The following is a 27,346-nucleotide window of genomic DNA, read 5'->3' as shown; positions in this document are numbered from 1 at the left end:
AACACTCTCTTCACTTACTATCTCAATATACTCCCAAATACCCATTTATTGATTTTGTTTAGTTGACAAGAAGAATGGGAAGTAGGTCATGTTTAGCAGGTATGGAAGTTCCCATTACTGGCAGCGATTCCCTCAAGTTTCTTCAACTCACCCTCCCTTCTTCTTCTTCTTCTCCAACCGGGTCGACCCATTTAACAAGAGACGTCGGTTCTTGCTCCATTATTGGCAACCCTCCCTCCTATTTCACTTGGTAATATACAACTAATTTCAGTACTAGTGTACCCTTTTCAGTGTAATTGATTGTCTGTCTTTTTTCTTTAACTAGTTTATCTACTTCTTCTGAAAATAACTGTACTCTTTTTGACTCTGGGGTTTAAGATTAGAAGAAAACTGATCTATGCAGTCTTTCTTGAATGATGAAACTCTCTTTCTTGTTTTTGATTATTCACACTGTAATTGGAACTTAATTATGAAATCTTGGTACTTCTGTTTTTGCGTCTTTCTTGAACAATGAACCCCCGTACTTGTGTGATCCAATTGGTTGTGAGGGATAAAGTTCGGTGTATTTTGAGCCTGGCCTTGATGGATTATAGACTTGACCATCATTCTCTTCATCTTACATTACAAATATTAATATAAGTGTAGCTTCTTGCTCTGAATAATTGATTGTATATTTATTATTTTAAAGTAGCTTGTGGAAATAAGTGTACCCTTTCTGAGTGTGGGTTTAAAATACGAGTGTATCTGGCCTTAGAAGAAGAGTGATCTATGCAATTCACATGTATTGTGCTGTTCTGAGTGTCTACTGAAGTGGGTTGTGTATGGTGTTAAAAAGACAAGGGATTTTGAATTTCTTGGATGGTTACTTTATTCAAAGAAGTTTCTTCATACTTGTAATTGGAACTCAATTATGAAATTTTGGTACTTCTGTTTTATATCGTTCTTGCTATTTCTTTTTTCGTACTGCTTTGAATTGCTTGTCCTTGTGCCGAGGCCCTACCGGAAACAACCTCTCTACCTCCCAAGGTAGGCGTAAGGTCTGTGTACACTCTACAGTCTACCCTCGCCAGAGCCCACTTGTGGGATTATACTGGGTATGTTGTTGTTGCTGTTTATATCGTTCTTGAACAAAGAAAATATTTGTATGATCCAATTGGTTGTGAGAGTAAAGTCCGGTGTATTTTGAGCCCGGCCTGATAGGCAGTGGGCTTTGTCCGAAATGATAGAGAGGATTTTCTTGGGTGGGGGATGTTCTTTAGTTAGTGTTATAAAAAAATAAAAATGGAGCTTCTATAGGATCAGCCGCCTATTGTACTTGGGCTTTGCCTGCTTTTGTAGTAGGAGTTAACAACATCTCATCTTATTCTTCTTACATTTCCATCTCTTCAGGTTGTTATTTTACATGCTTTCTTCCTTGATGTGTTCGGTGTAGCATATTGATTACCCTGGTATTCTTCTTCACATACTAACTATAACTGCTACAGGAAAATTTGCAGAAGTCAGCCAAATGTGCTGGAAATAATTGAGTTCTGTGGTCATAAGGAGTTCCCAAAAACGGGATTGCAAATTATATTCCCAGAAGCACTTTTTCCATTTGCAATGATCTGCAAAAATGAAGTATGCCATTTTGTGCCGGCTTTATGCTGATTAATTTTTCTTGCTATCTTTAATAGTTGACAAAGATTTTCATGGATCATTAGCAATTGTTAATGCACTCTTGGTTCTTGTAGATGGCATTTTCTTCTGTCAAACCATATTTGCTTCATGCCATGACAGTGTCTGGGGTTGCCTACCTTATTAAACTTGAAAACATCTCCAATTATGTATCTAGCTCCCATTTGCAATCTGATGACTTTTTTGAGTTCAACGCTCTGACTCATCCTCATCAAGGAGCAACAACAGCAGTGGCAGGAATAGCAGAATTGATGGTAGTTGGAAGAAGTGATGGATCGGTTGGATGCTTCCAGCTTGGCATCCTTGACCAACGAGCTCCAGGTTTCAAATCCTTGTAAAAATTTCGTTCAACTTTGTATTTTATGCTTTTTGGATGTCTTTTTGGCAAGTGTCTGGAACTTTTGCATCTTGAGGGCTGTACTTTATGTTTTGAAATATGGATTCTTTTGTCTTGTCACTGCCGTTACTTTTGCATAAGAGCGGCATCTAGATGTTTTACTATTTGCAATCTTGTTGCACTTGTGCTTTGGTCTCTCTTTTCTCCTCTTCATGCTGACACTTTGTAAGTTGATAGGCTTTGTGCAGGAACTGCGTGATGATGCTGGTCTCGGTCGTTTGTGGGGCGTTTTGTCAAGGTATTTACTATCAAATGTAGTTACCAATGGAAAACTAGTTATGAAACTGGGTTCTGTCTTCTTTCTTTTGCATGTTTACAGATATTATCCTTGCGATTGTTCTCAGAGTTTCTAAGATATGCAAAGGATACAATTGTTTATATCCTTTCGTCTGAGTTCAATCTGTTTGATGTGAGATTTTGGCTAGCTCGCCTTAGTTTCTGATAATGGCATTCCAGAATTCAACCTGTCTGAATTATTTCCAGTTTGGTGTGCATCTTTAAAATTCATGGCTTGAGAGATAGAAAATAATTGAGTTCTATTTTCATAAGAAAGAATAGTCATCAACAAAAGTAATGAAATGAGTAGAAATCTTGAAGTAGAAATGATACAACAACCCTTATGTATCTGAGTAGACAACTCAAGATATTCAAGACTTCAAGTATTTCAATTATCTACCTTGCATTTTTGTCTTACACAAAAATAGCATCAACTATGAAGTTACAGAACAATTGAGGTTTTTTTGTTTAAAAATAAAAAGAAAAAGAAAAAAAAGAGAGGAACAATTGAGGTTTTTGATTAGTGTACAAACAGATATATGGACATCTACCTCCAAAAGAATTGAAGTTAAAGATAGTGAAGGAGGAGAGTTTCACCTATTCTTTTAAATGCAGTGTTGTATAAGCTAAGGTGACAATTGAAAAGACTGCAGGATAGTTAAGGACATTAAAATGTATTTGTTATTAAGATGTGGTCAAAGGTACAGGAGTCGAGATCCCATGGCCCAAAAGTAGACCATGTGACGTAGGCAATGGAGTTGCGGGTTGGGTTGTCTAAGTTGTAGATGAAGATTCTCACTGTTGTTTGCAGTCTGGTACCAAAGATAGCATAACTAGCTGTGTCGATGAAGTGGCGCTACAGCTTCAAGGACTTGGTACTGCAGTGCCAGCCTTCTGCCTGTTGAGTCTGCAGCCGCTTGCTGGAAGTTGTGCAACACCTGAGGTCTTTGAACGCTGCAACCTCAACTGAAGTTTCCGGTTTTGGCTTGTAACTGCAAAACAACTGTATATACATAATTTTTTTTTAACTTCCAATCAATATTTAACCTAAACAGCTCTTAAATTAACATAAAATCAACTATATGAACTACTTACACAATTAAATCATAGGTAGCATGACCCTACTGCTATTTTCGCTCAAACTATATAGGGCTTAGTATTCAATTAGTGAAGTTAGATACCATAACTCCAATTCTTTAGTTTAATTAATTAAATAACCCTATTTGTTTTAAAAAAGTCAATTAAATAACCCTATTTTTAAAGTAATCAGTCCTCCACCTTGTATATTGTGCAAAAAGTAGTGTTGGAGCAATATATGAGAGAAAATTAGAGAGGAACTAAAATGCCTGCAGGTGTGTTGCAAGAGATGCTGTAAATCAATATTTTGATGCTTTATAATTTACATACCGAAACTAATGGCTTTCTTGAAAAACAGCTTTTGATGCCCATTACCCCCCTAACAAATAGAAATGAGACCAAATATTTTGTTATGCATTCTGTTTTTGCCCCGCTTTTACCCTGTCTCTGATTTTCAGGGGAAGGTCAATTGCTGCAGTGCAGGATCTAGTAATATCGGAGTTCCACCAGAAAAAGCTTCTATTTGTGCTTCACTCTGATGGGAGCTTACGTGTGTGGGACCTTTCAAACTGTTCCAGAATTTTCAGTCATTCGTTAAGTGGTTCACCATCAGCAGGCAATTTGCTTCTTATTTTGTGTTTCCATTATTTTTCTGCTTGAACTGATTATTCAGTTGCTTTTGTGCACAAGTTCTTGCCTAAGAATTTGGATTTGTCTGTCTTCAATTCAGCACCACTTTTGCTCTCCTTGGAGCGGGAAGGGGAGGGATTGTGTCTCACGTCCTATCCGCGGTGTCAATCTATGGGAAGACATGTCATGGACTACATTTAATAAGAAAATTTTACTGTATATACTCAACAGATAGGGTTTTATTTTGTAGATGACTTTTAAAAAAATACTGTTAATTTGTGGACATCTTTTTGTGAGGTTTAATAATAAATGCACCGATGATCTACTGGTTGCAATACTCCTGTAGGTATATTTTGCAGCAAAGAAAGGAAAAAGGAAGTGTAGGAAAGTTTACTTTGCTCCTTTTTTGTGTTTCTTAAGCAAGATAGCTATGGGAGAAGTGCCAAAACCTTGATCTACTGGTTGCAATACTCCTGTAGGTATATTTTGCAGCAAAGAAAGGAAAAAGGAAATGTAGGAAAGTTAACTTTGCTCCTTTTTTGTGTTTCTTAAGCAAGATAGCGCTACGGGAGAAGTGCCAAAACCTTCCCACTAGAAGACTTCATTCCCAACCAAGCCTTGCACAAATTTCAGTGTTCTTGAAGGGAGGTGTTTTTTCTTACTTTGACCTTTATTTCCCTTCGAAGAGCACATGCAAGAAAATTAGTTTTCCCTTTCCTTGATTTTGCTGCAAATTTCCCGAGAAATATATTTTCTAACTACTTTATTGACATCCAAGAGAAGCCATAGTGATTAGAAGTTGGGTCTTTAGATTTCTGTGATGTAATGTGGAGAATTTGGAGGGAGAGATACCGGAAGCTGTTTAAAGGATAAGGTTCTTTTCAAATTGTGAACATCGTACTGTTTCATACTTAGTTGGCACAGTCTCTATTTTTTATTATTTCATCGGGTTCTTGGATGTCAATAAAAGATAAGCTTTATATGATAACTTCTTTATTTCAATTTGCATTTAGGATCAACTTTTGCAAAGATATGGGTGGGAAATGACCACAACAATGCTGATGCAATTCCTCTGGCGGTACTACAAAAAGATGATTCGGTAAGTCCTTCCCTATTTTATTTACGTGCTTTTTGCAAATCCCTCCTTTTTTTTTTTTTTGATAAGATAATACGAAATCCCTCATTTTTCTTTGTACTTTATTTTGTATCAGTTGGAGTACTGCTTGTTACCCTGAAAACCTTTTCCCTATTCTGCATAGTTGTGTAGTTATGACCGGAAAATACAGTGCAAAGAGTTACTGAAATTAGGAGCTGTCTTATACTTGCATTTTTCCTTGTGCTTGTCATTTCTTTATTTGGTGATTTTCATGGCACGTATGATTCTGCAATAACCTGCAACTTACATCAGATATGTGCTTTTCTTTGGTAAGTAAAACATGAAGACAACCCATGGAGCTACTCTGGGCTTTTTTCTCTTTCTCTATTCAACCCATCTAGCCACTAGTATTTCTCCGGGCCAACTCATTAGCTCGTTGATCCTAATCTCTCTCCTCCAACTCGTTGAGCCTCCTCGCTTCATACTCACAGACAAAAATCAAAATAATAGTAAAATTAAACAAAAAGGAAGCACCAGAAGAAAAATCAAGTCCACGTGTAAACCTTAAAACTGGGTTACATGTGGTATTTGCTTTAAAGATTTGGCGTCACTGCCTCTATGCGGGCGAGCATTGTGACTTGTTTACGAATCACAAAAGCAGGGTGTTAGAAATGCTACTTGTTCTCATTAGTTGTGTAAGGGTTTCTAAAGGAATTTAATTGGTCTTGGCTAGAGGATCACTTGGTAGAGGATTTAGATGGATCACATGGGCTAGAGCCTAGAGGTGGCTCTCACCACCTATAAATGGAATTCCCATGTTCCAGCTGATTTCTCTTGCATTCTCATCATTTATAACGTCCTAAATCTATTGACCAGCCCAACAACTTATTAGGTTTGTACTTGCTTATCATAACTGGGACTGATTCTTGTTTCCTGTAAGTTCTTCTGTGTTTCCCCCCTCTTTTTAGCTTTTCAAATTGGATGTTTTGAATGCAGATTGTTCAATATGGCCCACGGTAGTGTTGATTGACTTGCCATGTGCCCTACTGTTGGAATTTCACTTTCTGCCCTTTAATATGCCTATACCTTAGCTTTGACTTCTACTTGTTTCTTTGGTTATTTAAGGAAGTTGGCACAGCGGTGATCTCTTTATATAGCCTTTATTTCAGTACTGGGGACAGAATTAACTTGTTACTGGATTCTTCAACAAAAAGCATCTTGTTGGAAGAGGTAAACAGTTTTTTTTTGGGTTAAAGAGCAGCTTGCTTTATGTATCTTGATTAATCTCAATATTCATTATTTAAGGAATATCTTTGCTTACTGTTGTGGGGGTAACCTCAGGGTGACCTCATTGATGTAAAACTTACTCCAAACAAGTTGTGGATACTCAGAGAAAATGGATTGGTCATGAAGGGGTTGTTTTGTCAGGACGGGAAAGAGTAAGTTTTCCTTTTCTTGGGAGAGTAAGTTTCCCAATGCCTGGTATGAAAGAGCATATTATAACTTTCTTAACATGGTCTCATTATATATTTTGATTGGTAGATGATTGGGCGTCTTTTGCAGAGATGTTCTGATGTAGATTCTCTACTTTCAATATATTTCTTGTATACAGGAGCTTTTCACAATTTTAATAAAATTATTTATCTTAATAAAAAAATTATTTATTTCTTCTCTTAAGTAGGTGAAGAGATTGTTATCAGTTGAGCAGTTTTATAGATTCCTTAGGAAGAAATGGTGGTCAGCCTTGTCTTGATTTTGTGTCTATCTCACCATTTATTTAGATTGTATGTACAAAGAGTGCTCAGTATTTTGCTTAAAAGGCCGAATATTTCTTTGTGAGAGGGGCTGTTGTTAGAAGGAGAAGGATCAGTTGCTGAAGTGATGTTTTTTATTTTCTTGCAGTTCTTGTTGTATTCTGATCATCCTGTGAATGTCTTTCGAAGTTTTCCACTTTTCGCTTAGGATTGTCATCTTCTATGCGTTCATAGTTTCTTTGGTGTTAATAAAGATACATACTGGTTTTTCTTCTTTTCACTTGTAAATCTGGTTTCAGCACAACCTCAGGTGCTTTTATATAAATATATACAATATGTTTACCTTCTCAAATAAAAAATTAATACATCTGGTTGACCATCAAAAATAAATAAATAAAGATAGATACTGGTCTGTTGACATTTTCTGCTGCTTTCAATGGTTTTGGCAGTTTATCTGCACATGTTAACTACAGTGTTGTTAGAAGGAGAAGGATCAGTTGCTGAAGTGATGTTTTTTATTTTCTTGCAGTTCTTGTTGTATTCTGATCATCCTGTGAATGTCTTTCGAAGTTTTCCACTTTTCGCTTAGGATTGTCATCTTCTATGTGTTCATAGTTTCTTTGGTGTTAATAAAGATACATACTGGTTTTTCTTCTTTTCACTTGTAAATATGGTTTCAGCACAACCTCAGGTGCTTTTATATAAATATATACAATATGTTACCTTCTCAAATAAAAAATTAATACATACTGGTTGACCATCAAAAATAAATAAATAAAGATAGATACTGGTCCGTTGACATTTTCTGCTGCTTTCAATGGTTTTGGCAGTTTATCTGCACATGTTAACTACAGTGTTGTATTTTTTCTTTGCTTAGATTTACATACTCTGCTTCTTGTCTTGAGGGCAACTAATGGTGTGATATTTATTTTCAGGGAATTAGCTTATTGCTATTCTTTACAGGATGCATTTGTTGCTGAGCAGCTATTTCAAGGCTCTGAAAATTCTTCAGATGATCTACTTTGGCTTTCTCACACAGTTTTGTCATCTCCAAAGGTGCTCTAATACATGCTCTTTTAGTATCTTTCTATTTATTGTTGTCTTGCCATGTTGATATGTTCCATTTGTTTTCATAGTCATTTGCCTTTTCCGCCCCTAGTTGGTAAAACTTCTACTGGAGCTAAATTTTATTCTGTATAAACATTCCAACACAACTTTAAAAGTTATGCAGTATCTTGATTTCGCCAATGAATGTTATTGATGTGTCGGATTAAGCATGAAAATTATGGCTAGTTAGCTGTTTTCCTCTTGTTTACCCCTTCTTATCTTCGAGTTTTTGATTGTTATTTTGTTTAATTTTATGCTGTGCGGGTCGGGGGGAGAGGGTACTTGTGAAACCGGTTGACAGTTCTGCAGCTGCTAACCAGCTTGCTGGTATTGGTTGAGTATTAATGAGTCAATTAGCTTTACTTTTGCGTGATTGGGATGCTACTTTTTATGAGTCAAATGGGTAAGCTGCCTCAATTTAACATCGCGTATAACCTGAAGATTCTCCTGAGGTGCTATTAAACTGCTACTTTCATGCTGAGGTCCGTTTGTTCTTGCATAATTGATTGAGTAAAAGATTACGAGGGTGTTTGGATTGGCTTTTAAGCATGCCAAACCAGGTTTTAAGCTCTTTTTAGTTTATTTGAGTGTTTGGCAAAAACAAAAGGTGCGTAAAAGAAGTTTAAAAAACAACCCCCAGTAGTTTCTGTTTTTTTTTTCTCTTTTTGGCTAGTTTTTTTTTTTTTTTTTAATTTTACATGTTATGTTAATCACCCTTTGGCCATGATAATATAGTTTCTTTGTTCTGTCGTTATTCACTGCTTTCCCACTTATTTCTTGTTATACTACCCGTTATGCACTAAGAATTGAAGAGGGTCAGACATAGCCACTAGACTCTTTGTATATTCTAATCTCTGATAGGGCAAAATGTAACAACTGAAGAGGCTCGCACTTAGCCACTAAGAACTGAAGAGGGTTAGACAGTAGTAAAAAATAAACCCAAGTGCTTAAAAGCTACTTTTATTCAGCTAATCCAAACGGGCTCTATATCATAAATGATATTTCACTTAAATTGCTTCCCTACACTTTTTGCAAAGATGAGAGCCCTTTTTATCCCTAAACTAAACATGTACAAATGAGTGATCTAGATAGCTTATTACCGATGTTATAAATAAAATGCTTATTATATAAGTGTTATAGCACAAAGCAAGCGGATCACAAACAAACAGAAAGAAGTTGAAGAATAGTATAGGATGAAGAATCAGAGTGAAGCATTGGCAGTTTTTTCAAAGGAGAAACTTGCAGTGGCAGTTAGCAAAGGTCTTGAATCTAAAAAGTACTTGTAAGTTGTCAGCCTTCTCTGCTAATGATGGAAATTATGTCGTAAGTTGATTGTAGTTCAAGAAATTGGGATTTTGGTTTCACTTTCTTGCAGAAGTGAACACAGAGACATTGTGTTGGGAGATTTGGAACATACAGGGAGGCGTCACGATTTTGGGTATTGCAGGAGTATTAAGATTGAGGAGGTTAAGGGTGCTGTTCGTAGGATGCGCAGGGGAAGAGCGATCGGACCTGACGAGATCCCTGGGGAATTTTGGAAGAGCCATCCAGAAGAAAAGTAGTTTCAAGTATCTTGGGTCTATCATGCAAGGCAACGGGGAGATTGACGATGATGTCACACATCGTATTGGGGCAGGGTGGATGAAATGGAGGCTTGCTTCCGGAGTGCTATGTGACAAGAAGGTGCCACCACAACTTAAGGGCAAGTTCTACAAAGTGGTGGTTAGACCGACTATGTTTTATGGAGCGGAGTGTTGGCCAGTTAAGATCTCTCATGTTCAAAAGATGAAAGTTGCCGAGATGGAATGTTGAGATGGATGTGTGGGCACACCAGGAGTGACAGGATTAGGAATGAGGCTATTCGGGACAAGGTGGGAGTGGCCTCGGTGGAAGACAAGATGCGGGAAGCGAGACTGAGATGGTTTGGGCATGTGAAGAGGAGAGACACAGATGCCCCAGTGCGGAGGTGTGAGAGGTTGGCCATGGATGGTTTTAGAAGAGGTAGGGGTAGGCCGGGTTAAGAACGGGGAGAGGTGATTAGACGAGGACATGACACGATTCTTACCGAGGACATGACCATAGATAGGAGGGTTTGGAGGACCCAGATTAGGGTAGAAGGCTAGTAGATAGTCTCGTTATCCTTCCTTATTAGTAGTCGCATTGTCGCAAAGATAATTTCTTGTGCTCTGATTTCTGCTTTTATATGTTATTCCCTGTACTTTGATTATCCTATTTTATCTGTGTCGCTTTCGTTATTTGCATTTCCATACCGCTTTGAATTTCTTAGCCTTATCTGACCTCTTTTTATGCTTTTATTGAGCCAAGAGTTTTTCGGAAACAGCTGTCCTACCTTGGTAGGAGTAAGGTCTGCGTACACTCTACCCTCCCCAGACCCCATGTGGGATTTCATTGGGTTGTTGTTGTTGTTGTTTCTTGCAGAAGCATACCGTTCCCAAATTTCTTCTGTTGTAGCTTATGATATATTCCTCATTGGCACCCAAGGGGGTGTTCTAGTGGTTAATGAAGTGAGTGCTAATCTTGGAGACTAGGGTTCAAATCCCAGTGGGTCCAAAAAGACACTTGGTGATTTCTTTCTTTGTGCTTAAGCTTGGTGGGAAGACTTACCCGGTACCTGTGCTTGTCGGAGCTAGCAGATATCTGGTGGATAGTCAAGGTGGGCACAAACTGGCCCTGACACTACAATTAATAAAAAGAAGTTTCCGTGGAAATGTAACCTATCTGCAAGTGAACGTCATGACTATCTCAAAATAATAGGTGTACTTGTTTTGCTGGTAAACCAGTCACCAAAGCTTCCCAACTTTGTCAAAACTACCCCAAGTCCCTAGGAAAAAAATAAATATTAAGTGCTAAGCCAAAGCTTGTTGAAAATCTATAATTCTACTTTTGCCACTCGAGTATTTTTTAGCTTGGGCTACTTTTTGCTCCAGATTAGTAAATTCTTGAAGTGAAACTGACTAGAAAAACCATCAGGCATCGTTTTTCTTGATCGAGAAGTTCTCTTGCTTTAGATTTCAACAGTTGATCAGTATTACAATAATTAGCTTATGGATGAGTGTAAATAAAATGACTGACTAGTTCGTGATCTATAGCCTCTTGCATTTTGAGCCTATCTAAACATTTACCTAAAAGTATACTTAGCTGTAGTTCTCGGAAATGCCTATCATTTATGTTACAGCTGATGGTATCATTGCACTATTCATCCTTGGTGAAGAGGTTATCAGAGAATTGGGAAGAATTTGCTAGTCACATTCTAAACTCCATGAATACTTAATCATGTCGTTCAAAGGTGAGAATATACTGTCTTTAAGAATATGTAGTATAGTTGGTAGCGTGGCATACTCCTTTTGATATTCCAGTAGTGCATGTAATTGGACATTGTCTTCTAGATTGAGGTCCTACAATGGGTACTTTGGGAATCATATTGCTACTTCTTTTCTTTTTCTTTTTCCTTTATGTACATGATTATCAAGTAGAAACCACTCGAGGAGTTTGAAAAATGCTGAGTGGAGTGGAAGTGACTTCTCATGAGATGGGATGTGTAGCCCTAACAAACTTCTAAAGCTTCTAGCTTAGATGACATAGGCCACATTATTATGTTGGGTCAATCACTTGAAGTGTATGAAATAGACATTGCTTAAATAATCTTTTTGGGTTCTTTGTCACGCGCGCAAAAACTTGTCTTTATTTTATATATTATATGAACTTTTGGTGAGGTATATTCTTCTCAGAATATTACCAAAGGAGTTGATCGCCACTTTATGTGATTACTGCAGGATCAGATTTCTCCGTTTGTATCTTCTGTTTTCTTTCGTAGATTGCTCCTTCCGGGTGTCTATCATAGAAATGTTCTTCGGGTAACATTACGAGATTTTAGCAAGCACTTTACTGATTCCGAATTTGACTCTCTGACTGTGGACGGACTGAAAAATGAAATTCTGTCAGTCATTCAACACGAGGTATTTTCACCTGCATGTGGATTCGTGGAGTGCTACTATTGATATTTCCAGGTCTCTCATATTATATGAATTTCAGGATTATTCAGTACTTTTTTCTCCTTTTTCAAGGTGGGAGCTGATAGTCCAATTTCAGTACTTCAGAGCTGGAAAACCTTTTGTACCTGCTATTTCAATAATTGGTGCAGAACAAATGTAGCGTGTGGTTTGCTTATTGATTCAGCCACAGAAGCTGTGGGTGTAATTAGAAAAAGCTCAGTCTCCATGTGTCGTAGTCTGGAGGACATAGAGCTTCTTGTTTTTGGTGCGTAAAACTTTTTTTTTTTTTTGTGAGTTCTAATTTTCTTACTTGAGTTGTCTCACTCTTGTACAGTCATTGAATTTTCCTTATTCAATTGCTTTTTAATTTTTACGCTCTCAGGATCTTCAGAAGAACATGGAAATATAGTATGCTCTAGGTTTGACTCCTCTGATAGTGATCTTGAACGGGAAATTCTTTTGGACATACTGCAGTGTGTTGGTAATCTCAGTCAACAGTTGAGCAAAGCTGCTCCTGCCATATTTTATGAGTCTCTTCTTAGAACACCAAATTTATCATCTGAAGAAGTTATTCCTCGGTTGCTGAAAAATTTAGAAAGTGGATATAGCTCATCAATGGCAGCTTTCCATGTATCCGAACTTGGAACTGATGTAGCATTGGATAAGGAAATTTCCTACCACAAAAGACTCAGAAAATTCTCAGTAGATATGTTTTTATCCCTGCACAACTTGTGCAATAGAGCTACCAGATGGGGGAGAGTTTTGCATGTTATTGAGAGCTACTTGAAATTTCTCGTGCCTCGAAAATATGAACATAACTTGGATTCTGATGGACTCTTCACAGTCAGCACTGCCCTTACAGTGCATGCAACTTCTCAGGTTGCTAAAGTGATGTTTGAATCTGCATTGGACGTGCATTTGCTTCTAAGCTACATGGTTAACAGTAGCAGTCAGGTGTGTGTTACTTTACATCATCAATGTCCAATTGTCCATAATTGGCTTTGTAGTCTTGGTTTTGTAGTAAATTTAGATATTGAAACACCAAACTGAACTACTGTTTCGATGCCATTTCTTGAATGCTAACACATCTTCCCGATTGTTATTTCAACTTTGGCTACTGCTGTTTGTGTAGTGGGTAAGTTGCAGATATCCTTGTGAAGTATATTTCAGAATAATTCTTTGTTTTAAAATTGCACTCCAGTTGATTAAAAGGTCATATAAGTGACCATGACCTAAATGTTTGGAGCTAGTGATCTGGATCCCCTCAAACCTTTTGAAAACTGAGATTCCCCTTTTAAGCCCTCGTATTCAATCAATCAGCACTGAAAAAGAATTAGTTGCATTATTCAGTCTCATATTCAATTGCTTTAGCAATTTTGCTACTGATAGTATGCTTCAATTGCACTAGTCATTCTTTTATATATGGACAATCAGCCTGTAGATAAAAAATCGAGAATAAAAACGTAATTGAGGGCATAGAAGAAGAGGAAATAATGCAAGACAGTGTAAAAGAGAGCAGCAGAAGAGAAGTCCAAAAGCAGAAGTAGCAGAAGAAGAGGTTGGCTACTAACAGTAAGGAGTTAGAAGAACAAAAACAAGAGAAGTAGAGGGACAGAAGTACTAGAAGAAGTGTTGTCGCAAACAGATAAAAAAAAAAAAAAGAAGAAAACAAAGAAGTCTGAAGTGTATCCTCAGAGAAATCTTAGTACCAAAGTAGCATAAGGTCTTTTTTTTTTTTTTTTTTTTTTGATGACATGGGAACCCGCAGCCGCAACCCTTCGGGTGCGCACAGAGTAAACCCAGCTCCTGTGCATTAGCTCGCAAACCACACAGGAGAGGTAACCCGCACTAGGCAAGCCCCGTGCGACGAGCTCGACCCAGAAGGCAAATCCCCTGCTGTTGGAGGCAGGGGGTTTCGAACCTGAGACCTCCATTATAAAAGCCCCATGCTCAACCAACTGAGCCACCCTTGCGGGTAGTAGCATAAGGTCTTATCTTTCTCCCTTTTTCTCTCCATTCTTTTCTTCTTTGAAAGTCAGATTCAAAAAAGTAAGGGAAAAGCAAAAGAAAGGAGAGAAGTTAGAAAGAGGAAGACAACCTTTAGGAAATTTATGGGCTTATAAAAGAATTTGTAATTTATAGGTTGTTTTTCCCCCCATTTTTTTGAATAAAGATCCCTCTAGACACTTGTTACGATTTCAATCTGATAGAAGTATTGAAAAATTGCATTAGATTTCTCAATTCTTAGCTCATACAGTAGTAAATATGGGATGCCCATGTGCACAAGTATACTGTGATGTTTTAACCCAATTTTTTGTGCAAGCTTAATGTGTCTTTTATTTTATAACAGTTGATACAGCTGGTCACTATAATTGTGGAAGAACTAATTTTGCAGAAACCAATACAACCCACATATGAAATTCACAACAGAAATAATGATTTTAAAATACCTTCAGTAGTCTTAATAATAATTAGACAGAATTAGATGTGGTCTTTGAAGCTCCATATTTCTGTGTTTGTAGCTTAAAATATAATGAACTGAATGTATTATTTTCTATATTAGATGATAATTTGCCCAATTCTAGGTACTTCCGCAAAGAAGATAACAGTTTAACGTCATTTTTGTGTTTATACAGACATTCTTACTTTCTTTAATGTTAAATTAAAACAAATAAGCTTATGAGGCTATTGGAGGCTTTTAGATATCAAATAGGACCATGGTGCAATTTGTATTCGACTATCTGGATTTCAAATGATCTTTTCTTGCAGATTGGCATGTCAGAGGATGAGGTTTCAAGAGTAAAACTTGAGTTAGTTCCAATGATCCAAGAGGTTCTTGCTGAGTGGCATATCATCCATTTCTTTAGTACCACACCATCTGACTCTCCTCTTCTTGAAGATTTCAGCAGTCAACTTTCGTCTTTACAGCTTGGTACGTACCACTTCTATTGTGACGAAAATCAATAGGACTGTCTTATATCGGTTGAAAACTTATTGCATGTCAGAATGTATCTAAGCAGACCCAATTAAACTTTTAGGATCTCTTCTGTGGCTTTGGCAGTCATAAAGGAAATTTGTAGGACCATCATTTGACTGAAAAGCAGTGCCAATATTATTCGTTAGTGGACTCTGTGTGAAGCTACAACAAAAAACTTTACGGGAAGGGGGCTACCTCTTGAGGAGCATTGCAAAAACTAGAGGGAGACCTTCAGTGGAAGGGATGTTGTTGCAACTAAATTGCGAATGCTTCTCTTATTATTTTAGTATTAGCTTCTTATATCGGAATGGAATGTGTGGAATGGAAAGAAATTTAGTGATATTGTTACAATATAAATAAAGCGTGTTTCATTAATTTCTAAATTTTGAGTAAGATTGGTGCCTTCTGCTGCTTATTAGTCTGCAGTATGTACAATTATTGTAAGTAGAGAAATAGGGATACAAGTCAAGGAGGTTTTGAGCTTTGCCCTTTTTTTTTTTCCGTGTGCATGCCTTTTAGTTTCACTATCTGTAACTGGCTTGAAGATAACGTTTTACGCACATCCAGATTGAGTGCTATGGTTTTACATGTTATTTATCTGTGTCTTCAGATGGAAATGTTGATCGGAGATCATGGAATGAGAAACTTGGTAAATCTGAATTCACATTGGCCTTTATTCTGTTACTTGGAGGTCATAGTGGGCTATCTTTTGGACATCTTCCGGATCCCAACAGTTTAAGTAATTCAGTGCAAGAATTTTCTAGCTGGATAATATGGGGGAGAACAGGAGCAGAACCTTCTGTTTTCTTCAGTCATTCGATTGGCCTTGCTCTGATATTACTTAGACACGGACAATACGATGCTGTTGAGGTGGGTTGCCATCATTTCATTTTACGCTACCCAAAACATTATTAAGATCTTACTGAAACAATTTGTTCATTCATCCAGTATGTGCTCAGTTTGGTGGATGCGTATTCACGCGAGGAGAAGATTTGCCAAAGTCTTCAGAGCGATGGTGGGGAGTGGTCCACTCTGTTGCATCTTCTTGGTTGTTGCTCTATTGCACAAAGTCAACGTGGTCTGCATGGAACAATGAAAGAGAGAAAAATTTCTGAAGCAGTGCGATGCTTTTTTAGGTACGTGTAGGTTTAAATTCGAACTATCTTATAGTCACAGCTATGAACTGGAATATTTGCAAGAAGATTTTTTACAGCTACAGTTCAGATTTAGTGTTTAGTCTGGGGAGGGCATAAATGGTGTTCGAGGATTAAAAGGTAAACTTTTGTGACTGAAAATAGAAGAGGATTGTGGTGGCGAAGCAAATTCAGTAGCCAAATAGAAGATTGAACGTTTTTGCATGAGGGTGAGATAGGTCAGAAGTGAGGTTGCAGGATTTCCAATGGTAACTCTTGATACTCACAAGAACTGTGTTGAGGCTTGTGCTGTTTGGTTAATAAATATATGTTCTAACAGAAATGGCATTGTTACAAGACATTCAAGACGCTTCGATGCATCACTGTAAAACACAGTTGGAGAGCATTTTGATTGAGAAAATAACAGATAGGAAATGGGTAATATGGTTTAACAGCGAGAATCTAGATTTTTGCTCTTTTATAGTAGCCTCCACAGGTCTTGTCAGACAAAAAGGAAAAAAAGAAGTCGTTGTTAGCAATGTCTACTAGCTTCTATAAGTTTGAATTTGTTGAGAATATAAGTAAGTAAATAAAAGTGTGCTCTATCTAACAACTTAAGCTTTTACATGAGATGGTCACACTTCAACATGGTATCAGAGCAGGTAGAGGTCTTGGAATCGAATCTCACAAGCCACCCACTATCAAAAAGAGCCCATGAAAAAAAAGAATCAGGGCCGCAAGTGAGGGGACGTGTTGAGAATATAACTGTGTAAATAAAAGTGTGCTCTCTCTAACAGCTTAAGATTTTGATGAGATGGTCACACACTTTAACGGAATTAAAGGACCTTCAAGTCCACTTCTTGATGCCGGCAGCATAGGTACTTGTAGTGAAAGATGTTAAGAGTCAGTAGATGTCACGACCCAAATCTGACACTCAGGCCGTGACCGGGCACCTTTCGAGCTTCTACCCATAAGGCGAACCCTCTAAGCTAATCATGCGAAAATTAACGAATAAAATGAATAATACGCAAAGTCTCATAATATAAAGAAAAGTGCGGAAGCGAAATACAAATACTGAGTCTTGCCCATAAACCCCATAAAATGTCTAAGTCATGGAACTACTAGTCTGAATATAAAAGTACGAGACGTAGCTTGGAATACTACTAAGTCAACTAAAGAAGAAGAGGCCGCCATGATCTAATGGTGGCTCACCTCGACTGAACTAGACTGAACGAAGCTGGAATGAATCAAGTATCGGCTACCTGGTCACCGTTAACCACATATGGACACATTCAACATCAACAAGCGTGAGACTAAAAGACCCAGCAAGATCATCGACACTTTCAGCTTACCCTGGGGCAAGTCTTTGAAATCCCTGATAATGCATAAAAGCAATTACACAATACAAGTATATTAAATATATACAAACACCGAAGCTAAAGCCGAAATCATGAAGCATAAACAAGCAAAACATGAAATACTCTAAATACGAATCGATGCTCACGGGACATAGTACGTATTTACCTATGTCTTACCCCGTCTTCTGGAGAGGGCATTTTTTACCCCCATCTTACCCGGACGAGCAATACATGAAATACACTGAATAGGAATGTAGGCTCACGGGACATAGTACGTATTTGTCTATGTCTTACCCCGTCTTTCGGAGAGGGCATTATTTACCCCCATCTTACCCGGACGAGCAATAGATGCACTACACTGAATCTGAATCTATGCTCACGGGACATAGTACGTATTTATCTATGTCTTACCCCGTCTTTCGGAGAGGGCATTATTTACCCCCATCTTACTCGGACGAGCAATAGATGCACTACACTGAATTTGAATCTATGCTCACGGGACATAGTACGTATTTGTCTATGTCTTACCCCGTCTTCCGAAGAGGGCATTATTTACCCCCATCTTACCGGGTTACTTAAAATTCTAGCATCTATCTCTCACCGAACATCAATGGGACCCGTGGAAGTATGCCTTCCGAAGATATGATAAGTGGAACATACATCCAATCAATACCACTTCTAACTTTACAGTTATATAAATAGTATCTATTTAAGCGAAATTACGCTAAAGGACTCATACGGTCATTACTTTAGAAACTTGAAAATTATCCAATTTAGATCATGCTTGCCCACTCACACGAACTAAATGCTTTAAATGCATACATACAACACAAACCATATGTTTTTTATGAAAAGCAAGTAAACTAAGAGTTTAAGCCTCACTTGCCTTTTAACCGGAGCGCAACCTCTCTTGAAGTGTCAAATTTCCTTCAAACAATCTTCAATAGCCTCAATCTATTCAATACCATAAATAAATTATCTAAATTAGTCTAGGGAAACTAATCCTATAACTTTATCTATATAAAAATATGTGTGTTCTAGTCCCAGATAATAATAATCTAAGTGTATAAAATAAGAAAGAAAGGAAACAGAGGAAGGAAAAGAACGACACACTGGGTTGCGGGTTTGAGAATTTTTTTGCAGTAAGGAAATATCATATTTTGAACCCTATTTGTTTGATATCAACTCCTATCACTAACACAATTCTACAACTAGTCATCATTGCATAATCATTAATCTTCCCTAATCATTAGGTAGTCTCTTTAACTTTTTTTTTTTTTTTCTTTTCCATTACTACTACACTCGAATAAATATGTCTCAACAGCATTCCAATGCTTATATAACAGAGATAACAATCATATGTACCTGATGCCTTTTGTTAACTGATGGGAAACCTCCGGTGACAGCCTTTTAGACACAACCAACAAACCTATGTTTCCCTACGCTCTCTTCTTTCTCTAGAGTAGGAATAAAAACTGATTTTTGTGCCTCTCCCTTCACTTAAGAACGTGATCAGTAGAAACTGAAATAGTGGGCCTGGCCCACTTATTTACTCTTAACCAATTTACCATCTCATATATTATATAAATAATATTTTCAAATAAATTTATATATAATCAATACCGCTTCGATATGTAACCCGTTAAAATTAGATAAACTATAAATCAGGGAGAAATTCTAAACACTAAAAAAAAATATCGGGTTGTTACAGTAGAACCTCTTTACTCTCCGTAACTTCTGGAGTCTGGTCTGGTATTCTGACATGCCAAATTTTCAGCCAACAACTCAAACAAACTGCATAGAAAAATCTTAACAGAAAAGGAATTATTGGAGAAATTTAACATGATATTATTTCACATCTCTACTTTCGTTTCAGGAAGAAAAAAAAAAAAGGGAATTCTTGGACATTGTTCATATCGCTAATCTTGTTTGTATGTTGCTCGGACTCTCCAAAACTGATGCCGCGCCCATGTCGGATCCTTCAAAAATGTACTATTTTGGAGGATCTGACACGCTGTAACCATTTTTGAAGAGTCTGACCAACATACTCACTTCTGGGTATAGCTAACCATAAACTTTTCACTCTCCTTTATTATTGTTGGGTCACTGTTCTTGGTGATAAATTTTTGTCTTTGTTGTCCCTTCTCTCATTCAAGAAGCTGAAGAATTAAAAAAATAAAGAAATGACACAGAGTGACATGCTCACCCAAAGTAAAATTAGAGCCTTTTTTCAGTTTGGATTGCTATGACTTCTGCATACACTCGTGTTCTTGACTTCTTCTGTGAAAATATTCTTTAAGTTGTACTTATCAAAAAAATTAATAAAATTCTTGAAGTGGTTCGTTTATGAACATATTGGTTTATGCTTATGCTCTCAGAGCTGCGTGTGTGGAAGGAGCTGCCAAGGCGTTGCAAAGTTTGCCAAATGAAGCAGGATGGGTACACCTTGGTTTCTGTATGTTTTTCGCCAAATCTTCTTGTAGTTCTAGAAGAATGCTCTCATTTCATCATTATCTTTGATTCGTTAAATAAAACGAAGTCATCTTACTTCATACCGTTATGTATCCTAGCTCAACAAGTTTCACCTGCTGCTTGGAAGCTTCATTACTATCAGTGGGCAATGCAAATATTTGAACAACATAACATGAGGGAGGCTGCCTGCCAGTTTGCTCTTGCTGCACTTGAGCAAGTTGACGAAGCTCTTGGATCTGGTGTTCTTGATGAATCAGCAACTGCTGTCAAGGGACGTCTTTGGGCAAATGTCTTCAAGTTCACTTTAGATCTCAACTATTACTATGATGCGTATTGCGCAATCATTTCAAATCCAGATGAGGAAAGCAAAACCATTTGTCTGAGGCGTTTTATAATTGTTCTATATGAGCGAGGAGCTGTGAAGGTTCTGTATCCTTGGTCTTTTCTCTTTCCTGTTGCATCCCTATATAACCATTCTATATTACCTATTCTCTTCCTTACTTTCTATATGTCTTCCTCACCACATTCTTTCCGTTTACGCTGCAAATAATTACTTGATCACTTATGCTAGTTGTCTTTACTTTTGCTTTCATCCAGATTCTTTGTGATGGCCAGCTACCATTTATTGGCTTGTCAGAGAAGGTGGAGCGAGAGCTTGCTTGGAAGGTTTGTAATCATTTCATGAACTATAAGTAATTAAATACATGGCTTGCAGCTTCTCAAGGCTCACATTAAATCTTAAAATTTGTAGGCTGAGCGTTCAGATGTTTCAGCCAAGCCAAACCCGTTCAAGTTGCTCTATGCATTTGCAATGCAGAGACATAATTGGCGGAGAGCAGCGAGCTATATTTACTTGTATTCAGCACAATTAAGAATCCATGGTGCAATGAGAGATCCCCAACGACGATCCTTTATTCTGCAGGAGAGACTGAATGGGCTTTCTGCTGCTATCAATGCTCTACAGCTGGTTCATCCTGCATATGCTTGGATTGATGCTCCACTTGATGAAACTTGTTCTAATACGTATCCAAGTAAAAAGGCTAGGATAACCATCGAAGAACAGTGTAAATTATACTTCGAGACTTATTTGATTCCTTAAAAATCATATTCTTTTTCAAACTTCACGACATTCTTTTGCTTGGTTATGTCACATCTGTTGTCTCCTTTTCCAGCTCCTGGTAATGGTGCTGAGTCTCAAAGGCAAAGGTCATATTTAGATGTTGAAAAACTTGAGAATGAGTTCATTCTAACGTCAGCTGAGCATTTGCTATCATTGGCAAATGTTGCATGGACTTTTGCTAGTAAGTTTGATGCTAAGTTAGAATGCCTTCTCTTGTTTCTAAGTTCTTAATTTGCTGTTTATGTGGTCACCTCAATGTTTTCAAATTTGAAGCTTTAGGTTTGAGATACTTTCTGGTTTACATCCTTGTATTTTCATTCATCTGCTCAGTTTATATGAAATGGAATGTCAACTCAATAAGATTCAAAATTAAATCTCTCTTTTGTTGTTTCCCTTCCATTTGACAAAAGCTTCTCTTCTTTCAGGAATTGAGGCACCCCCAACTGATGTAATTGACCTTTTGGTTGAATCAAACTTGTATGATATGGCTTTTACAGTAATTCTTAAATTTTGGAAAGGTTCAGCTTTGAACAGGTATGTTGTTTTGGGGTAGCTTCAACAGAAGTTAGTAAGCCTTCGTGATTCCTAGGTTTCTTGACTTGCTGCAACACTTGTGTCGTTTCTCAGGGAACTGGAAAGAGTTTTTGCAGCTATGTCAATGAAATGCTGCCCAAAAAAAGCCCCATCAGTTGGGTAAGATTTTCTTATTCTGTTCTTTTATATGCATCATTTCTCTTTACCTTATATATATACTAGTTTCACGAGGCCCGGGCTTAACTCCAGATATAAGAAGTATTATTTTAATTAAAGAAATAGAATTTATGTTGGTAATAATTAAACTTCAAATAAGTATATTTTCAATATATAAAAGCAAAACTTCCATTTCACTCCTTTAATATCTTAACTTTCATTTTGATGAAATTATTTACTTCAAATTAAATGCGGAGCCATATTTTGAATTATTTGAGTTTCGAATCCTAACTTTTTAATTTATTTAGTTCTAAATTAATAATTTATACATATTTAATGAACTTTTAAGACAAATACAGAATTTGAACCAAAGTACTACCGAATCCGATCAAATCGGTAGCTGACACTCTAATTCCGCCCTACTTCAAACTCATTTTGTGTTTAAAAGATTAATATTAGTTAACCAAACAAGAGATTTTAAAGATAATCCGATCTTGACTGATAATATTGTCTTCATTTTCAACATTATATGGCATCATTTAATAATTTTTATAACTATTTGAAATTCATTTTTGTACTAATCTTGGTAAACACATATGAGCTCATTAAAGTATAAATATAAAGTTAAAAAATGCCTACATATGAGTAAAAGAATTTTCAGAAATTCTCAAATTTCATAATACAAATATAAAGTAAAAGAAATGCTTACATGTAAAAATCTATAATAAGCAACAAATGAAAAAGAAGAAAACAAAGAGCAACAAGAAGCAAGAATATCTAGCGAAGAAATGACTATTTTTTAGGTTAATAGATAAGATCAATAGAAGAAAGCAACAGGGAAAATAAAGTGCAGTGAATGGGTTTGTTCCTCCCTTAACCAGGGGCCTTGGGTTCGAGCCTGGGTATGAAAAAAAATCCTTGATAGGGAGCGCTTCCCCCGATTGGGCCCTATGCGACGCGAATCTGGATTAGGCGAGCTCCAATGCGGGTATCGGATACCGGATAGAAAATAGGTAAATAAGGCAGAATGTTCGACAGCTTTTAAAAAGTAGACCATGAAAACAAAAAATAAATTTGACTTTAAAAAATAAGGTCAGGAGCTAGAAGCAATTATTTGAAAAGTTTGACATTTTTGGGGAAAGTTTTGTGAGGACTACAAAAGCCCTTTTGTTGTACCTTATATACAGTAGTTATATATATATATATATATATATATATATATATATATGCATCATTTCTCATTCCCTCGGTGCCAGCTGTTTTTCTTAATATGTTTCTGATACATATTCCTCAGGAATGGTCAGAGGATGCACAGTCTTCTTTTGACTTCATCACAGGATGAGATTGTTGTCCATGAATCATCTAATGTTGGTCCACCTGGACAGGAATCTGCAGGCAGTAGCCATTGGGAGACACTTGAGCTCTATCTTGTCCGTCTCTTCTTTCTTTCATAACTAATTTTATCTCTTTAAAGCAAACAAACTCTTCTTTCAGTTTTGATGTCCATGAAGTCAATGCAGGAAAAATACAAAAAGTTTCATGCTAAATTGCCTGTTGTTGTTGCTGATACTCTTCTTGCTGCTGATCCTCAAATTGAGTTGCCTCTTTGGTTGGTTCAAATGTTCAAGGTAAGTATAAAATCATTTCATAAGTGAGGGCGTAAGCCCAAATTTTCAAGGTTATAAATCAGCGTCATGGAAAAGAATTACACAAGAATTCCTTGCTGATCTGCGACGATCTTCAACAGTGTTGCTTATCTTCTAGATTTCTTCAATGTAAAGTCAAGGTCTGATATTTATTTTGATGATTCTATTTTGACATAGGGTGTGCCAGCAAAAAGTGGTGGAGGAATGGCGGGAAGTGAGTCAAACCCTGCTTCTTTGTTTCGGCTATATATTGACTATGGTCGTTATACTGAAGCGACTAATCTGCTTCTGGAGTACATTGAATCCTTTGCATCACTGGTGAGCTCTCATCCTTATTCCACGCAGCATTTGACTGTGAACAGCTGCTGTAAGGGTTTTTATTATTTGTCTTCCTGGAAGTTTGGCTGCTGTTTCAGTTAAGTGATCTGCTTAGGTTCGATATAAAACCATAGCACTTGTGGAAATTTGCTGTACTTAGTGATGACGCTTGTACTGGTATCATCTCTCTGAGAGGACTTCTGTGTCCTATTGGTTGCTGCTTTTGAATAGTAGAACAAGCCAGAGGTAAGATAGGGTTCCCATCGTAGGGCTTTATTCAAACACCCATTCTGTATGATGGCTATCCACATTCTTGTGTACAAAATTTCCCAATTATCAAATGCAGTTGATGGATAAATTTAACTGAAGCTTTTAACATGTAGAGATCTGTAGATCTCATTAATGTTGATATTTTATTGAGTAAATGACACATCCAAAGTTCTATCTGTAAGTACAATGAGAATAGAACATGTGTTGGGGAAATGGTTCATATGGTTGATTTCTTGGGGATTCTGGGCTTCTTCATAGATCAAACAGAATGCAGAAATGTGAGAAATTAAGTACTATTAGAGAGTTGTATGATGGTCGACATTGACTCTACATCATAACGGTGTTAGGGGGACGTTAACTGTCAACTTTGGGGCAGTAATTCGCAGCCTGCATAGATTGGCTCACACAGAAAACCCACACTGCCAGTTCCCTTCTCCATTAAGCAATTCCCAACTTATCTCACATCATAACTTACTCTGCTGTCCTGTCTCTTAGGTTCATGCTTGTGCTAGCCTTTTCCCCCCTTCAATTTAATACTTGTTCACGTTTTTCCTGCTACAATTATTTAGCTATGGCAGGCTAGCATGATAATACAGATGGATGCTGTATTTTCATATTTGCAGTGGCCAGTGCCTAAATCGTGGTGTGTGTGATGCCGATGAATCTTATAATTTCCTGCTACAATTATTTAGCTATGGCAGGCTAGCATGATAATACAAATGGATGCTGTGTTTTCATATTTGCAGTGGCCAGTGCCTGAATCGTGGTGTGTGTGATGCCGATGAATCTTATATCATCACAAAAGTCTTTGATATCCAGTGTTTGTTTGTTTGTTTTTTTTTTAATTTTATTTGTGGACATATCTACTAGCCCACTAGTATTATTGATGCATTATTTATTGATTTCAAGATCAACCAATTCTATTCTTGGCTATGTCCACTTCACTTAACTGCTCCATCTGTTGCCATTACCTACAGAGACCAGCTGATATTATTCGTCGTAAAAAGCCATTTGCAGTTTGGTTTCCCTATTCTTTGATTGAGCGATTATGGTGTCAACTTCAACAATCTATCAAATTAGGCCACATGGTTGATCAAAGTGAAAAGTTGAAAAACTTGTTACAGGGCGCTCTCATGAACCATCTGCATCAAGTATGCTTTACTCTTAAAACTAGCTTTCCGAGATTGAATCTCCTTTCACTGCTTCAACTTATCTCCATTTTGTTTCTTATCCTCAGCTTAAAGAGGATTCAGATGATGTGATGTCTTCTGTTTCCTAGTCATTGCTTGCGTAGGCTATGCTGGATGAAGGGTCATCACACAATTTTTGAAGAAATCAGAGACAGTAGTATGTTTTCCGAGCACTACTGACCTCTCTTGGCTCCTCTATCTGCAGAAGAGATGTACTTATTCAAACTTGAGCTTTTGTATTCCCACCCTTCCCAGAAACATGGGATAACATGAAAAGATTTATTCTTGCTGCCATTGTATAACATAGGAAGCTGTGTAAATTCCAACTTGGGCCAGCTAATCAGCCTCTCATAGCTAATTCAATGAATGTATCAGGTTTAATTTGTAAATTTAACTTGGAACTATTTAATGTAACGTTCAAAGTGCTTCAATATCTATGATGACTTATTTCCAAGTTTACTTAGCTCTACCGAAGCAAAGTCACTGGTTTTGAGTAGCGGCCCCGTTGTCTCCTTGTGTACAAACGTACAGTGAAGATGTAGTCGAATGGTTTGTTTCAACATCCAATAAGTTTTGCACGAATTAAGCATTAGTGTTTGATATATTTGTTAGGTATTAATCCCCTACGGTGGCGACTTAAATTATCAGATTTTCAATGCATTTGGCGAACTATGTAAAATAAGCAAGGAAAGAGTTTACCCTGATTAGTTTAGAATTAAGGCTTCGTAGATTGAATAATCAAGGAAGAAATTCACAATTCAATGAACCCTAAAAATGGTATCAAACGCTGCCTTACAAGATAATTGACACGAAGTGTACTTCTAAGTAGAAAGTTCCACAAGCTCGTTCATTTTCCTGTATTATGTATAAGATTAAATATTTAACATGGAGGGAATAATATGCTTGGAGGATAGATTACGAGGCTTGGAAGTTCGTTAAATGTGGCGTGCATTCAACTTCTACAAGAGTACTAAAATGCAAAGGAAATGACGTACTAGCCTTAGTATATCCCCGACACAAAATGCATTCACAAATACTAGTATTTGTTTGGAAATTTAAAAATAAAAATAAAAATAAAAATTGAGACTTGAATATAATGATACGTATCTATGTGATTTTTTTTTGGCAAAGTCAAATGAAGACACTGTGTTAAACGGAAGCTCTAATTCCTTTCACAACTTTTTACATCATATAATATCTTCACAACTTTTTACCCCATTTAATATCTATTGAAAGTAGACGACCCCACAGAGTAATTAGTTTTAATCATTAAGGGTTAGGACCTTTAGGTAGGGCCTAACGATCCCTATAAAGACAAACATGAAGAATTATAGAAGTCGACGCAGTATACTGCCAAATTGGGACCAAATAACTTTGAGATAAAATATCTAACCTCTAAGCTCCTGTGGATTCCAAATCTTAACAGTCAAAATTTAAGACTAACAGGAATATTTTTACTAATTCTGATTGGTCACGTTTTACTAATATGATTATATTATTTGACCAATGGAAAATCTTATTACTACTGCATAATTTGGCATCGTAATTACAATAGGTGCCAATTTTCTCCCCCACAAATCTAAAAAATACTGGTGGTTGGATGAGAGATGTGTTCCAATTAAGGGCTGAACTGGATTTACCCCAAACCAACCAAAAATAGTTGACAAAATGAGAAAATAAATCAAATAAATGGTTCGAGTGTAGGGTAAATAATTTTGTTTTATTATACCATAAATTGGTTTAGCGATTGAATTTTATAGTTAGGAATCTAAACAAAAGAAATATAAAGTGTTTTAAATTGGGTGAATTCAGTTATAATTCGCTTCTCGATCCATTTTTTATCTAAACTTTATTAACATTGCCAAACTTGGTCCATCTGATACCTTAGCAATTAGCCAAGTCAATAAGGAACAACCATGTAGCCAGAGTTTATTTATGTAAATGAAATACAACTGCCTAAAACTAAAGAAATCAGAAAAATAACACTGAAGAAAAAGGGTGCAAAACGGAGGAAAAAAAATAATTAAATGTGATGCAAAAAATTGTAGGCCACTAAAAATGAGGCAAAATTGAGTTCTTGTTTGAATATGCCCATTTTTATGCCCTTATAAAGCACTGTCCCCAAAAAATAAAATGGTTACCACTTCC

The 27,346-nt window shown here is 36.9% G+C and overlaps 1 protein-coding gene across 2 annotated transcripts; it reads left to right on the top strand.

Moving 5' to 3' along the window:
- On the top strand, positions 1–25,633 carry LOC132064450 (nuclear pore complex protein NUP160). 2 transcript variants are annotated; one of them, XR_009416554.1, is made up of 27 exons: positions 1–250; positions 1,485–1,617; positions 1,731–1,995; positions 2,249–2,309; positions 3,883–4,040; positions 5,068–5,153; positions 6,276–6,380; positions 6,492–6,589; positions 7,840–7,960; positions 11,806–11,988; positions 12,097–12,289; positions 12,407–12,978; positions 14,794–14,956; positions 15,612–15,871; positions 15,950–16,137; positions 19,871–19,947; positions 20,063–20,388; positions 20,562–20,630; positions 20,716–21,028; positions 21,137–21,265; positions 21,510–21,618; positions 21,712–21,777; positions 23,069–23,204; positions 23,295–23,402; positions 23,598–23,738; positions 23,837–23,984; positions 24,986–25,159. XR_009416554.1 is itself a non-coding variant. In XM_059457434.1 (27 exons), exons 1-27 carry the CDS (start codon positions 75–77, stop codon positions 25,285–25,287), a joined length of 4,452 nt encoding a protein of 1,483 aa, XP_059313417.1. In that variant the 5' UTR covers positions 6–74; the 3' UTR covers positions 25,288–25,633. The 2 variants fall into 2 exon arrangements, 1 of the variants encoding a protein (XP_059313417.1); XM_059457434.1 differs by lacking the exon at positions 23,837–23,984 and adding an exon at positions 25,246–25,633 and having other exon boundaries at positions 6–250.
- The last annotated feature ends 1,713 nt before the right edge of the window (positions 25,634–27,346 follow it).

The sequence above is a fragment of the Lycium ferocissimum genome, chromosome 7 (genome assembly GCF_029784015.1).
Source record: "Lycium ferocissimum isolate CSIRO_LF1 chromosome 7, AGI_CSIRO_Lferr_CH_V1, whole genome shotgun sequence".
NCBI classification, from domain to species: domain Eukaryota; kingdom Viridiplantae; phylum Streptophyta; class Magnoliopsida; order Solanales; family Solanaceae; genus Lycium; species Lycium ferocissimum.
Note: the sequence above shows the minus strand (reverse complement) of the source record. Positions and strands in the feature narration are given on the sequence as shown.

Coding starts and splice junctions, on each gene's coding strand:
- LOC132064450 (XM_059457434.1), top strand. CDS start 75: ATGGGAAGTAGGTCATGTTTAGCAGGTATGGAAGTTCCCATTACTGGC. Junction 20,631..20,715: donor AGCGAGAGCTTGCTTGGAAG/GTTTGTAATCAT, acceptor TAAAATTTGTAG/GCTGAGCGTTCAGATGTTTC. Junction 21,029..21,136: donor GATAACCATCGAAGAACAGT/GTAAATTATACT, acceptor CTCCTTTTCCAG/CTCCTGGTAATGGTGCTGAG.